Source organism: Capricornis sumatraensis, chromosome X (assembly GCF_032405125.1).
Source record: "Capricornis sumatraensis isolate serow.1 chromosome X, serow.2, whole genome shotgun sequence".
Lineage (NCBI taxonomy): Eukaryota > Metazoa > Chordata > Mammalia > Artiodactyla > Bovidae > Capricornis > Capricornis sumatraensis.
In genome coordinates this window covers 43,551,611-43,566,884 of record NC_091092.1, presented here as the reverse complement: position 1 = coordinate 43,566,884, position 15,274 = coordinate 43,551,611, and the positions used below count along the sequence as shown (strand labels likewise).

Genomic DNA, 15,274 nt, shown 5'->3' with positions numbered 1-15,274 from the left:
CCGCCTGCGCTTCTTCTTCTACGCTCTCCACGCAGCCCCGCCTCTCCGAGAGCGGCAGCGCGGCGCAGGCCCGGCTCTTCAGCATTCCTGGACCTTTTTCCTTGTCTTTTCCCCCTTCTTCCCAGCATTCCCGTTTCCGCTTTCTCACGGCTATTCTGTTTTTCCACCTCTGAGACGCTTCGCGCCCAGGGGTTCAGTGACGTCATCTTTCTGCGCTGCGCGGACACCCGCCGGTGGAGGAAGGAAAGGCTCTGCCGCTCTTCGCTTCTTTTGTTGGGCTGCTCTTTCGGAGTCATGGCGCCGTCGCTATGGAAGGGGCTGGTGGGCATCGGCCTCTTTGCCCTAGCCCACGCGGCCTTTTCCGCTGCGCAGCGTAAGTGCCTGGGGGACAGGGACAGCTCCCATGCGGGACTCTGCGGGCGGCGTGTGGGCGCACCCAAGAAGGAGTGTCGGACCGAGTGGCCCAGAAACGGTCATTTGAGACCTTAGAGTTTGGGGTGACTGTGAGAAGCGGTGCGGGGCTCCCCGGTGGAAAGCTTGGAGTCTTGAGTTTGAGGAGAGTGGGGCAACTGGGATTATAGCAGGGTTGGAAGGGGATGTTGGGGAGAGGGGATCGGTGGGCTGCGGGGTGGGCAGAAAGGGAGCCTTTCCGGGAATTTGGGACAAGTGTTGTCAGATCCGTCGCGGGGCTGGTAAAGTGTCAGGTCGAGGACCTCGGATGCTCATGGTTCCATGACAACTAGGTGGACAGCGTCTTGGGCACTCCTGGGTTTTCCAGGAGGACTGGGAAGTTAGGTGACCACTTGCCTCTGGGAGGCACTGTGATATGGGGCAAAGAGCACCGGGCTGGGAGACTGGAGGGCTGGTTCTTAAAAACTTGCTTTACCGCTAAATCTGTGACCTTGGGCATATCATATCCCTTCTCTGATGCTTCATTGAGGTGGATTTTAATTCTTGCCCTTTCTATGTCAAAGAGTGATTGGGAAGTTTAAGAAAAAAGCAAAGTAAAAGTACTTTATCATACATATAGATTGTATTGTCAAGAAGAAACAGACTCCAGCAGAGGATGCCGTGCAATGAGACGGTTGATCTGTTTTGAGGTCTTCCTTCTCTCCTAGACCAAGGGTTAGCAAACTCTAGCATGTGGGCCAAATGCAGCCTCCCTCTTGTTTTTGCAGTTAGCTAAGAATGTTTTTAGAGTTTTAATTTGTTGGGGGGGGGAAGCAAAAGAATATCATTTTATGATCCATGACAGTTATATAAAATCCACGTTTCAGTGTCCATCGGTTTTATTGGCACACAGTCATGCCCGTTTAGGTATTTTCTGGCTAAGGGCAAAGTTGAATAGTTGCAACGGAGATAGTAAAGCCTGCAAAGGCTAAAATATTTATTATCTGACCCTTTACAGGAAAAATTTTCTGATCTCTTTTGTAAACTGTAGAGCCCATGAGGGCAGGGGCGATGTATATTTGTTCATTGCTGTAATCTCAGTGCTCAGCATAAATGTTCCCTATAGTAGTTACTCAATAAATTTGTTGAACGAAGGGGGGAAATTCAGAGTTGAACTTTTTTCCTTTATTTGCTAGATTACTTTCCATCTTCAGGAATAAAGTGGAAAATGAAATGTGAATTCCTTCAAAGCTCCAGTTTTCAAGATAAAATCTTTCATTCTATGTATTATGTATACGGTAATTAAAATGATCAAATTATTAAAATTACATTTTTAGATACATGTATTATGACAAATTTGTCTTGACAGAAATTCAGCTTTAATTTTTTAAAAATTTATTTTGAAAGTTTAGATTTACAGAAAGGTTACAAAGATAGTGCAAATAGTTACTGTATTCTCACCCAGTTTCCCTCATTGGTAACATCTTACATTACTATGGGATGATATCACAACTAGGAAACTGACATTGGTATATTACTATTAAGTGCAGCCTAGCTTTTATTTGGATTTCACCAGTTTTCCCATTAATGTCTTCTTTCTATTCCAAGAATCAATCCAGGATATCACATTACATTTAGTCCTCATGTTTTCCCAGGCTCCTTTCTCTGTGACAGTTTCTGCAAAACTCCTGTCTTTAATGATGACAATAATAATAGCTTACCATGTGCCAGGCACTGAACTAAATACTTTATGTGTATTGTGTAATTCAATCCTTCCAAAATCCCTGTGAAGTGAAGTGAAGTCGCTCAGTCGTGTCTGACTCTTTGCAACCCCGTGGACTGTAGCCTACCAGGCTTCTCTGTCCATGGGATTCTCCAGGCAAGAATAGATATTATTATTAAATCACCTTTGAAAGATGAAGAAATTGAGCCATGCTGCTAGGAAACTTGCACAAAATTACAAAGATGATAAATGAGAAGGCTGGGCTTCAAATACAAGCAGTTTGATTCTAGAGCCTATGTGCTACATTGCTTGGTAAAATTCAGTCTTGAGTAATTGGTTGAAATTGCGATGTGCTTAGGTGCTAGAAGGTGCAGTGATGTCCTGAGGGAGTTCAAAGTCAAATGGAGAAACAAGTGATTCAAGCAGCAGTCACCATAAAGTGATATAGATGCTAAAAGTAAAGATACATGGAGATGGGAGCAGTTGTTCTTTGGAGGTGGGGGAAGGGGTTAAGAGGTACCTAGAGCCTTGCTGATAAGTGTGGTCAATAGGCCAACATCTTGGAAATCATCTGGGACCTTGTCAGAAATGCAGAAACTCAGACCCCACCTCAGATCTGTGGAATCTGAATCTGCATTTTAATAAGATCCCCAGGTGATTGTATGCACATTCATTTGAGAAGTGCTGCCCTAGAGGAGATTAGGATACAGTGGTACTGTGTCATTTTCTACTATAGACTTCAGCTGTAAAATATTACAGTCCTAGAGCAAGGAGACCGGAAAAGGCAATGGCACCCCACTCCAGTACTCTTGCCTGGAAAATCCCATGGATGGGGGAGCCTGGTACGCTGCAGTCCATGGGGTCGCAAACAGTCGGACACGACTGAGTGACTTCACTTTCACTTTTCACTTTCATGCATTGGAGAAGGAAATGGCAACCCACTCCAGTATTCTTGCCTGGAGAATCCCAGGGACGGGGGAGCCCGGTGGGCTGCCGTCTTATGGGGTCACACAGTGTCAGACACGACTGAAGTGACTTAGCAGCAGCAGCAGCAGAGCAAGGAAACAGATGACAGAAGTCCAACCCTTTCATTTTACAGATGAGGAATGTCCTACTAAGGTAGGGTTAGAGTCAGATTAGGCTTCAAGCAAAGAGAGGTAGCTGGGAATTAGACAGTAGGAAGTTAGCCAAAACCTACTTTGCCATTGGTTTAATTTTTCTTTTACACTTGTCCTTGTGATGAAACTTGTGAGATAAAACTTCAGAAATGTCTCTAAACACATTCTCTTTTAAGAGTCAGTGAGTGCATGCTTACTCACAATTTGAATTTTTAAGCATGGTATATTAAGTAGAGGGCTTCCTTGGTGGCTCAGTTGGTAAAGAATCCACCTGCAATGCGGGAGACCTGGCTTTGATCCCTGAGTTGGGAAGGTCCCCTGGAGGAGGGCATGGCAACCCACTCCAGTATTCTTGCCTGGAGAATCCCTAAGGACAGAGGATCCTGGCGGGCAGTAGTCCATGGGATCACAAAGAGTCTAAGACAACTGAGTGACTAAGCACAACACATACTAAGTAGAGACTGCTAGGTTCCTCTAGAATTAGGATTTTGTGTTTTTATGTGAGATGAGAATGCCTTGTGGCATTTATCACTGCAGTAGGACCTCTTTACAATGCTCATGTTGGAAAGAGACCAGTATTACCATTGAGGCTAATTGTATCTTGTCAGATTGTGGCAGCAGGTAGCACCCTATGGTGCTGTGGCATGCTCATCTTTGCTGTGATGAACTTTATTTTGGCAGAACGCCTATCCTGTATCTCCTTTGATTCTCATATTATTCCCATTTTACTGATGCAGAAACCTAGGCAGTGAAAGGTTACTATATTCTCAGGCACATTCCCCCTCTCCCTCCTACATTGTAACACTCTGAGATTGAGATACATGATACAGTCCACGAGAGTGTCTTTCACATTGAATGAGATTATGATAAAGTGAAGAGCTGGTATTATGATCCAGGCTTTTCAACTTCCAAACCTTGATCCTTTTCCTTCATACCCTTCTGCCTCCTGAGGCTAAGGCAGTAGCAGAATTATAATTGAATCATAGAAGCAGAAATTGATGTACAGGAATTACTCCAATTCCGGTGCTGCCCCAGCATATTCTCTTGAGAAAAACATTTCCATAGCAATATTACTTTGTCGATATTATGTAATGGTAGTGCTATTTTAGAGTTGAGATTTTTCTGTAGACTTAATTTTTAAATAATTGTGATTTCTTTGATCAGTTAGTGAAAGAATTTAAGAGAATTCTAGTTTTCCTGTAATAATGAAAGAAAAGTTGTTTAGGTATTTCTTCCTTATGTTTGCTCACTTTTCACTCTTCCGTTTTATAGGATGAGAAAGCAGGTCACTATGGGAATAAAATAGTTCAAGATCAGACTGACTGCCTTAGAAGATAGAGGTTTTTGAGGAATCCAGGATTAGCGTTGTTTCTTTTAGCATATGTCAGTTGCTTCTTTGGTATATTGATTTGCTTGCATTTTAAGAAAAATGGGCTACAGTTTTCCTTAATGGTGTGCTTCTGGTTTATAGATCGTTCTTACATGCGATTAACAGAAAAGGAAGATGAATCACTGCCAATAGATGTAAGTTGGTCATTTATATTCCATTGAAATATATATAACCAAATCACTTTGTTGTATACCTGAAACTAACACAACATTGTAAATCAGCTATACTTCAATAAAAATATATATTTATATACAGTTTAAAAATTAGCCACATAGCTTAAAATGTATTTTAAAAAATTTTTTATTTTTTATTCTCTTAATTTTCCAGACATGAAATAACATCTGTTATATACTTTTTGTCACTCATTATAAAGCCCAAAGATGTAGAAACAAAATATTTCTGTTTGGTTTCTAGAACTTGGTTTATTTATTTTTTTGGCTGTGCCACGCAGCCTGTGGGATCTTAGTTTCCCAACCATGGATGAAACCAGGCCCCTGGAATGGAATTGTGCTAAACACTGGACCATGGGGGAAGTCCCTAGAACTTAGTTTAAATAGTCTTTCTAGAAGTTGCTCTGTCCATAGTCTGAGATGAACTTAACAAGTTGATTATTTGACTTTATCTTTTTTTGGCTGCACCTCGAGGCATGCAGAATCTTAGTTCCCTGACCAGGGATTGAACCTGTGTCCCCGGCAGTGGAAGCATGGAGTCTTAACCACTGGACCACCAGGGAAGTCCCCCCTTTTTAAAAATCTTATATTTTTTAGAAAAGTTTCTTTTATATATAAAATTTAAAAACAAGTAAAACTAACAAAACATTGTTTAGGGGCATACACAGAGGTGATAAAGATTTTAAAAAATAAGAAGTGCTTCTTTTTTTAAAGTTGCCATAGTATGTGAACTTCACTCACAGTTTTTTATCTTTACTGGATTTTTTTTTTTGGCCATGCCTTGTGGCTTGCGAGGATCTTAGTTCCCTGACCAGGCATCAAACCTATGCCTTCTGCAGTGGAAGTGCAAAGTCCTAACCACTGTACTGCCAGGGAATCCCTCCCCCCGACCTTTTTTTGATCTTTCTTGGATTTTTAAAGTACAAAAGTAGTAAGTTCTTTGTAGAATCAAACAGTAAGTGTCAAAAGTAAAATTGACCCCATATATTAAAAAAAAATACTGACCCATTGCTCACAGTTCTACTTCGGTTCCCAACAGTTTGTTTAGTTTTCTTCTATGCATAAACAACATTGTTTGTGTGTATATAGTTTTATGTAACCAAAACACACAGAATTTTTCTTTTAAAAAAGTTACTGTGTTTATATCTGTGTACTTTTAAAACTAGCTTTTTAATTGATTTATCTTGACATATTTTCATGACAGCTCAGAATTACCACATCCTTGTTAATGATGTCTATGATTGCATTGTATGAAATAGGTCTTAGTACACTGATGATGGGGATGTAAACCAGCATAATATATGACATTAGATTTTGATTTAGAAAATTTAGAGTAATAGCTTGTGGCTAATTTTGACTTTGTCTGTAATTCAAGATATGGTAAATGTGACTATTAATTCATTCTTTTGTTACCTTTGTTTTTGTGGTAGATGCATACACACATACATACACATGCACATGTGTATATGCACTCATTTATATCTGTTTAAAATAATTTTCTTCTGTTTACAAATGGAAAAATTTGATAAATACAGATAATTACAATCAGGAAAATAAAATATGCCTGTAATCCCATGTTGGTTAATATCAAACACTGCAAATTTTTGCTTACATGCTTGCACAACCTCTTTGGAAAGCAGTTTGGTATTACCTAATAAAGTTGAATTTGTGTATACTCTCACGCCTGTGATTGCATTCCCTTGTGTTAGGAGACATACACAAAGATATCCATCCTGACTTTGTAAAAGTTACAGACAGGAAAGAGCTCACATAGCTATCAACAGTGGATAAATAAATTGTGGGAATTTCATGTAATGAAATACAGTGAAAATGAATGGACTGTAATAACTATATACCACAATAGGGAGGAATCTCACCAAAAGAAAAAAAAGCTCAAATGGGAAAAAGTAAGCAATGTATGTTTTAGATGTACACATAGAGCTGGTAAAATAAGTAAAAGCAAGGAACTGATTAATACGCGATTGGGGCAGGGAGGGTGAGGGATATAACTGGAGAGGGATACCTGGGCCTTGAAAGGAACTGGTAATGTTCTCTTTTTTAAGCTGGGTAGTGGGTAAGGGCAGAGAAGGCAATGGCAACCCACTCTAGTACTCTTGCTTGGAAAATCCCATGGATGGAGGAGCCTGGTGGGCTGCCGTCTATGGGGTCGCACAGAGTCGGACATAACTGAGCGACTTCACTTTGACTTTTCACTTTCATGCACTGGAGAAGGAAATGGCAACCCACTCCAGTATTCTTGCCTGGAGAATCCCAGGGGTGGGGGAGCCTGGTGGGCTGCCGTCTATGGGGTCACACAGAGTCAGACACGACTGAAACGACCTAGCAGCAGCAGCAGCAGCGGCAGTGGGTAAGGGGTGTTTTTTTTTTTTAAAATTCTCTGTGTTATTTAACACTAATACATTAAAACATTTATAGTTGCTCTTAGAAGTTGGTCATAGTTGATAACCGAGTTCTGAATGGCTCAGTACCTGTTTTGCTATTTGAGCAGAACCCAGACATGTTGTTGCAGCTGATCCACAGAACTTATAGAAGATACTATTGTGTTTGAGTCCAAATCATTTAAAGTGAGAATTGATTCCTTGATAGCATCTGGGAGAAATACCTGATAGAGGCTAGAAACGGAGAGAAAATTGTAAATTTTCATAATATTTGTTTGTTGTTGAGTAATCTTAATCTTTATACTCGCAGATAGTTCTTCAGACACTTCTGGCCTTTGCAGTTACCTGTTATGGTATAGTTCATATTGCAGGGGAGTTTAAAGACATGGATGCCACTTCAGAACTAAAAAATAAGTAAGTCTTTTCCTTTTCATAGACATTTAATTTCATGGGGGTTTTGCTTCATTTACATAGTTTAAAATTATGTTTTCTGGTATATAAAAGTTGGTTTTGTTTTTACATTTTGGTCATGCAGTTTGTATGAGTAATGAGGTAAAAAAATTGAGTCAGTGTTTCATTTGACAGGAAAAATGGAAGTTGAATGACAGACTGTTGACATTAGAATAAGATGTTATATTATGGTTGCTTAAAATTACTTGTTTGTTGGTTGGATAGATGGATGAAAATAGATATATAAGGAAGATATTCCCTCAGGAATGTTTTCCTTCTTTCCTTCCCTTCTTCCCTCTCCTCTACCCCCTCCTCCACCCCTCACCACTTTGCTTCCCTGTCTCCTTTCTCTTTTCCTTCTCTTGCCCTCCCTCCCTCCCTTTTTCCACTTTTTATCCTCTTGTCCCAGCTTAGTCTTTGGAAGATTAAGGGGTTTTATGTTTCCTCTATCCCTTGAACCTAGTCTGTGACATAAACTCTGCTCTCAGGCCCTTTTCTATCCTCGGACTAAAGTATATTTGTTATTCTGCTTTGTTTTTTCCTCCTATACTACTTCTAAGCTATTTTCATGAGCTTTGCTTGCTTTACTTTTCTATATTGCTTACTTTCATAGAATCATCCTTTAGCTTTGTTCAATTCAATTTCTGGACTTTACCGACATTCTTGATCCTACAAATTTTAACACAGTATTTCCCTAGAAGAATTCACAGTACATATTTATGTGTTACAGGAAATTCACTCCCTTTTTACTTTTACTTTTAAATTTACATTTCATATAGTCACATGTCAGGCTTCCCTTTTATGTGGGGGTATACTTGGATTTTTAGGTGGGCTGACTTTGAGGTTTGAGTTTTTATCAAAAGAAGAGTTCTCTTTCCTTCCAGGAAATTAATATTTAAAAACAAATCAACACCAAAAGCTGTACACTTCAGTGTTTGTGAACTTTTTTTAGACTACATATATCTCTCTGGAAAGAAGAAAAGAATACTCCACTATCACCACCCACTACTGTTCTTACAAAGAGTCTACCAGGAATCACAGGCGAGGGGCCAAGAAAGAAAGCAGTAAAACAGAATGGCATTAAGTAGGTGGTAGCAAAATACATGAATTTAGTACATGGCAGCAAAATATACAGGTTTGGACAACAGTGGGTACAGAAGGGCCGAAAGGAATCTTTCATTGTACTTGATTCTTGGAAGACAGATCAAGTGAGAATAATCAAAGGTACAATCTATGTACTGTTTTTTTTTTTTTAAGGACTATTTGGTGTGGGCTAGTGGTAGATTCACAGAGGTGATTAAAGTTGAGTGATTATTTGTTTTCATAGTTATCCTGGAAGGAATGCCTGAATTAAAAATTTTCAAGGGTATTATGTTGCTTTTCCAGGTTTCTTATTTTCATTGTACAGGCAAAAAGTGAATACAGTATGATTACCAATTATAGTCTAATTTTATGGATTTAAACTTAGTTAAAAATACAACCCATAGCAAATTCATAATTTATTAGAAGCCTACTTATTTTCAAATAGGCTTTTATTAAGGTTTATCTAAAATTGATGCTTTTCTTTTTTTAAGGACATTTGACACACTAAGGAATCACCCATCATTTTATGTATTTAATCATCGTGGTCGAGTACTGTTCCGGCCTTCGGATACAACAAATTCTTCAAACCAAGATGCATTGTCCTCTAACACATCATTGAAGTTACGAAAACTTGAATCACTGCGTCGTTAAGATTTTTACAAATTATAATAACAGGACAGGACACAAAGCTGGAATATTGGAGTTTGGGATACAAAACACTCCCCCATCAGTATTTATATTGATCGCTCAGACCTAATTAAAAAAGTCCACGACTCTTATTTGTACACTGTTAATCAAGTCATTAATGCAGTATAAGTTATCTGTGAAATGAGTCTTTGATCTTTCATAGAGAGAATTCTTTTTTCATTTAAAACAAATTCACATTTTTTGTAAAAGTCACTGTTTTGAGCACATTTCTTTGAAAAATGTTGATGGTTTTGTAATTATTTATTTTCTTAGATTTCTTTTGCACTACAGTTTCTAGGATCCTTTTGGAAATAGTGTGACTACTGCATTTTGCAGCATGAATGGTAGTAAATGGTCTTAAGTTCTTAACAACAAATAGATTTCTCTAAAGAGACCAAAATGATGACTTATCAGTTTTTCTTATGCCCCCTAAAAAGTGGCTCTGCTTCAGCAGATACTTGCCAGTTTTTAATTTATCCATGACTTCTCACCCTACCCCACTCCCATATACCTCCTAACATCAGCTGTCTTGTTTCATCACTTCTCCAGGGTTCAGTGTGCAGTGAGCAATTTTTGTGTCAGAAATCCCTTGTCATAACAAATAGATTTAACAAACTCAACTTACGTAGAGCTACCTGTGTTCTCTTCATATATCTGTAAAAAGATGTCCCTAATTGATTATGTAGTGTAAGGATAGTTGAAGATAGACCAGAAAGACTATCTGTGAATTAATTATCCTGCCTATGTAGAACAGTGATCACTGAAGAAAACTAATTAGTTGTTACTAGCCAGTTTAACTTATTCAAAGCCTCTGTTATTTTATTGCATACTAAACTAGTGAATTGGTTGGAGAAGGCAATGGCACCCCACTCCAGTACTCTTGCCTGGAAAATCCCATGGACCGAGGAGCCTGGTAGGCTGCAGTCCATGGGGTTGCGAAGAGTCGGACACGACTGAGCGACTTCACTTTGACTTTTCACTTTCATGCATTGGAGAAGGAAATGGCAACCCACTCCAGTATTCTTGCCTAGAGAATCCCAGGGATGGGGGAGCCTGGTGGGCTGCCGTCTATGGGGTCGCACAGAGTCAGACATGACTGAAGCAACTTAGCAGCAGTGAATTAGTAAGAATAAAGGAAACCTTATTAAAGGTAGATTTCAATGAAATTGGGCCAAATATGTTCTAAATATTTGGAACTAATATCTTTTAATTTAAAAATTAAGGTCGTAGCTTCCAATTTGTAACAGACTTGGAGTTTTCTGTCTTCATTTTATGTTGCTGAAGGTGAGGATGAGGGTACAGACTAGAATTTTTTTAGAAATAACAATTTTAGGGAAATTTGGCTAGCTCTTTGATCTGCTGGAAGCTTAACATTTCTTGGTAGAGAAGGTTGCTTTTGTTGAATTGTATAGGTGTAAAGGGAATTTAAATTTAAAAAGGAAATGTGCTTTAGGCAAGAATCATAAGATGCCCTTATCCTTGATGGCTTTTTTTCTGCTAGTAGTGAACCTCAGCTGTTCTGCCTGGTAACACACAGCCCAAAGTACAAGATTATTTTGTCATTGGGTTTTTAATCATTGTTTAGTTTTGTTTTGCTAACCCAGTCTATCTGTGGAACACTGACTCTGCTCTCTAAGGAGAACAAAGTTAGAAATCGAAAATAATTTAGAAATGAGTTTAAAATGTGAAGTCAGGAGTTAAAGTGGTCATATAAATCAAAGTAGTGTACGAGAAACAAGCTCCTTCCTTCGTGCCTGTCTACCGTTTCCTTAGGTATGACTTGATTTGCAAGAGCCTGTTGTTTTCTTCTCTTTTGAGGCCTGTCTTCCTTTCCTAGTATGTTTTTATAATAAATTTATTAAGATATAAATCACGTACCTTACTATTCACCCATCTAAAGGGTATAATTCAGTGGTTTTATAATATATTTGCAAAGTCATGCAACCATGATCACAGTCAATTTGAGAATGTTGCTGTCACCCCAGAAAGAAACCCTGTACCCTTTAGTAGTCACCTGTCCTTTCCTCCCAGTGCCTCCCAACCCTGAGCAACTAATCTTTCTGTCTGTATAGGTTTGTCTCTTCTGGTCATTGAATATGGATTCCCATAGTATCTGATCTTTCGTGGCTGGCTTCCCAAATATTGTTTAGTTCTATGTGGAGTGAGAACTTCTCATGTTAAGAACTGTGAATTCTCTGAAAGGAGGTGGTTGGTAAGAATCAGTAGATGTAAGGAGGCAAGGTCAGATTCCTAACAAGTTTCTCAGTCAGTCGGATGCTGAATAGGTTTTTTTTTTTTTTTTCCAGAACCAAGCATTCATGATATGTTAATAAAATTGTTTGTCTAGTCTCTAGAATGGATATTGAAATCTTTGCCTGCTTAGGAAAGTCTTGCTAAAAATGATGCCAAATAATATGGCAAGTAATTGACATAGCAGACTTCAGTCATGTCTAATTTTGCTAGGAGCTTGTATACCTCTGGTCAGGTGAGCTTCCCAAATTTTTAATTTCCTCCAGTGAATTTATGCTATCTTTTTAAAGTATGTACCATAGGATTGGGGTGATTTGGATGCATCATAACAGTCCTAAATAGATTAAGTTCAGAAGTTTTTTGTAATGGTATGAGGCAGTACTAAGGTAGCCAAAAATGTAGTGATGTGAGCAAATTAAGCCTGCAGCTGACTATGATTTCAGTGACGTTCAGAAGTGTGTACTGTTGAAGGCTCTCTAGAATATAGGAAGGCTCACTTAATCAGGGAAGCAGCCGAATGCTATGGCCTAGTGGCCCAGCTGCAGAAAATGCAGGTCGGCGAATTGGAGGCTGTGAAGCTCTGTAACTACCTAATGATTGTTTCCTGAGCATTGTGGCTTATTTTTGAGTGGCATGACAGCATCCCCTGGTTGTATGTGGCCTGTTTTCCATGATGTATTGAGTAGTGTTGTTTGTTGTGAGCATCAATGCCTGTAACACCAAGCTGAACACATTCTTTTGGATATGTTTCCTCTCTTTAAATGATCTTGCCCTGTCCAATAAATAAATGATTGTCTCACCCTGTTTTTGGTAGTGGTTTTTTTTTGTTGTTTTGTTTGTTTGTTTGTATGTTTTACTTTTAATCTCATTTTCTTCTGCTTCTCTGTCCCCAGAAAAATGTAAGATTTAATTTTAACAACTGTATTTTTCCCAGTGTGATGCTTTTACTAGATTCAATGGATACTTTACTTTTCATTATACATGTAAAGTCTTACTGCAATTTTATGCTCTTGTAGAGTTGAAACAGAATGTGTAATCTCATTTATATTTGTATTTATGAATTATCAAATACCCTTTGGAGTACAAGAAGATTGGTCTTCAAGTAGCAGTGTCTAATCATTCCAGTACAAATTTGTTATATAGCCAAACTGCTATTACAGAAATGGCAATTTATACTTAACAGGAAATCATTATGATTAAAGCATCAAGGGGCAAATCTAAAGTTTAATCCAAGAGGAAGTTCTGATTCTAAAAGCATGGCACTTATCTGCAGTAGTTTGAAAGATAGCACTATTACTATTCAAATCTACATAGAAATATCTCAAAATAACCTACTAATCAAGTATTCTTTTAAAAAGAAAAAGAATATATGCACATGGCAAAAAAAATCAGATGGTACAGAAAGGTATGAGATTAAAACTTGCTCCCTTTCTTCCTGCTCCTAATAACCTCTCTCCAAAGGTAACTAGCTTTAAGTGTCTTGTATATTCTTTCAGGAAAAAAAATAATTTGCCAGCAAGTATATAAATAAAAAGTTTTTTTACATTAATGGAATCAGACTGTATACAATCTGTACCTTGCTTTTTTTTGCTGTGTCTTATAAGATCTTTCTGTATCTGTATATATAGAAATACCTCATTCTTTTTAATGACTGTGTGGTATTCTACTATATATTATGTTATAAATGTTAAAACATATAGACTTCCAGGTTGTTGGCAGTATTTTACTGTTGATAAACCATATTGTGATGAATTTACTTGTACATATAATGAGTTTAACCTAACAAGGTTAATTCCTAGTAATAGAATTGCTGGGTCAAAGGATAGTTTTCATTTTCAGGTCAGTTGGTATTGCCAAACTGATCTCCAGAAATCTGCCTAATTATATTTCCACATAAAATGTATAAGGATAATTATTTATGAGGCCCTTACCAATACTGGGCACTCAGCTTTTTAAAATTTGATCATCTGAAAGTGAATAAATGGTACTTTGCATCTTAATGAAGTTGTAATGCATTTTAATGAAGGAGATGGAACACATTTTCATGTTTATTGGTTACTTATATTTCATTTTCTGTGAACTGTGGTCCTGTTCTGTTTTTGATTCGATTTGTTTTTATTAGTTTGTATGAGCCTTTTGTATGCTAAGAAAATTGGTCTATTGTCTTATGTTTAAGAATATTTTCCTGAGTTTTATTTATTTATGTAGTTAAACTTACCAGTCTTTACGGCTTCTGGGATTTGTGCCTTGATTTAGAAAGGCCTTTACATTTAAGAATAAATTTCATATATTTTTTCAGTATTTTAAAGTTTTTTTTTAACTTTTAAATCTTTGATTCATTGGAATTTAGGTGTAAAGAGTAAACTAAGGATTCAACATTGTTCTTTTCCAAATAGCTGTCTGGTTGTCCCAACCCTATTTATTGACTTTTTCCACATTGATTTGAAAAACCATCCCTTGTATATTGTTTCCATATATATTTAGATTTGTTTCTGAACTCTACATTCTTTTCCAAAACTTACCAGTCTTTTAATTACTTTAAGTTGTTATACATTTTCATATTAGGCTTCACTAATATATATCACATTATTATTAATTTCAGCATATTTTCCTAGTTATTCTTGAATTTTTATATTTCTAGAAAAACTTTCAGTTCAGTTCAGTCACCCAGTCATGTCCGACTCTTTGCGACCCCACGAATTGCAGCACGCCAGGCCTCCCTGTCCATCACCAACTCCCAGAGTTCACTCAAACTCAGGTCCATCGAGTCTGTGATGCCATCCAGCCATCTCATCCTCTGTCGTCCCCTTCTCCTCCTGCCCCCAGTCCCTCCCAGCATCAGAGTCTTTTCCAATGAGTTAACTCTTCACATGACGTGGCCAAAGTACTGGAGTTTCAGCTTTAGCATCAGTCCTTCCAAAGAAATCCCAGGACTGATCTCCTTCAGAATGGACTGGTTGGATCTCCTTGCAGTCCAAGGGACTCTCGAGAGTCTTCTCCAACAACACAGTTCAAAAGCATCAATTCTTCGGCGCTCAGGTTTCTTCACAGTCCAACTCATATCCATACATGACTACTGGAAAAACCATAGTCTTGACTAGATGTACCTTTGTTGGCAAAGTAATGTCTCTGCTTTTGAATATGCTATCTAGGTTGGTCATAACTTTCCTTCCAAGGAGTAAGTGTCTTTTAATTTCATGGCTGCAGTCACCATCTGCAGTGATTTTGGAGCCCCCCAAAATAAAGTCTGACACTGTTTCCACTGTTTCCCCATCTATTTCCCATGAAGTGATGGGACCAGATGCCATGATCTTCGTTTTCTGACTGTTGAGCTTTAAGCCAACTTTTTCACTCTCCTCTTTCACTTTCATCAAGAGGCTTTTTAGCTCCTCTTCACTTTCTGCCATAAGGGTGGTGTCATCTGCATATCTGAGGTTATTGATATTTCTCCCAGCAATCTTGATTCCAGCTTGTGCTTCCTCCAGCCCAGCGTTTCTCATGATGTACTCTGCATAGAAGTTAAATAAGCAGGGTGACAATATACAGCCTTGACGTACTCCTTTTTCCTATTTGGAACCAGTCTGTTGTTCCATGTCCAGTTCTAACTGTTGTTT

At 38.3% G+C, this 15,274-nt stretch overlaps 1 protein-coding gene across 1 annotated transcript; it reads left to right on the top strand.

Annotated features, from left to right (window-relative positions):
- Positions 1-243: 243 nt before the first annotated feature.
- On the top strand, positions 244-9,474 carry MMGT1 (membrane magnesium transporter 1). The gene is made up of 4 exons (XM_068962972.1): positions 244-373; positions 4,703-4,755; positions 7,501-7,604; positions 9,215-9,474. The coding sequence occupies exons 1-4, from the start codon at positions 295-297 to the stop codon at positions 9,372-9,374; spliced, it is 396 nt and encodes a 131-aa protein (XP_068819073.1). The 5' UTR covers positions 244-294; the 3' UTR covers positions 9,375-9,474.
- Positions 9,475-15,274: the final 5,800 nt, after the last annotated feature.

Bases quoted from the DNA above. Each gene is read 5' to 3' on its own strand.
- MMGT1 (XM_068962972.1), top strand. From the start codon at position 295: ATGGCGCCGTCGCTATGGAAGGGGCTGGTGGGCATCGGCCTCTTTGCC. The intron at 374-4,702 runs GTAAGTGCCTGG...TCTGGTTTATAG, and splicing joins GGCCTTTTCCGCTGCGCAGC to ATCGTTCTTACATGCGATTA. The intron at 4,756-7,500 runs GTAAGTTGGTCA...TTATACTCGCAG, and splicing joins ATGAATCACTGCCAATAGAT to ATAGTTCTTCAGACACTTCT.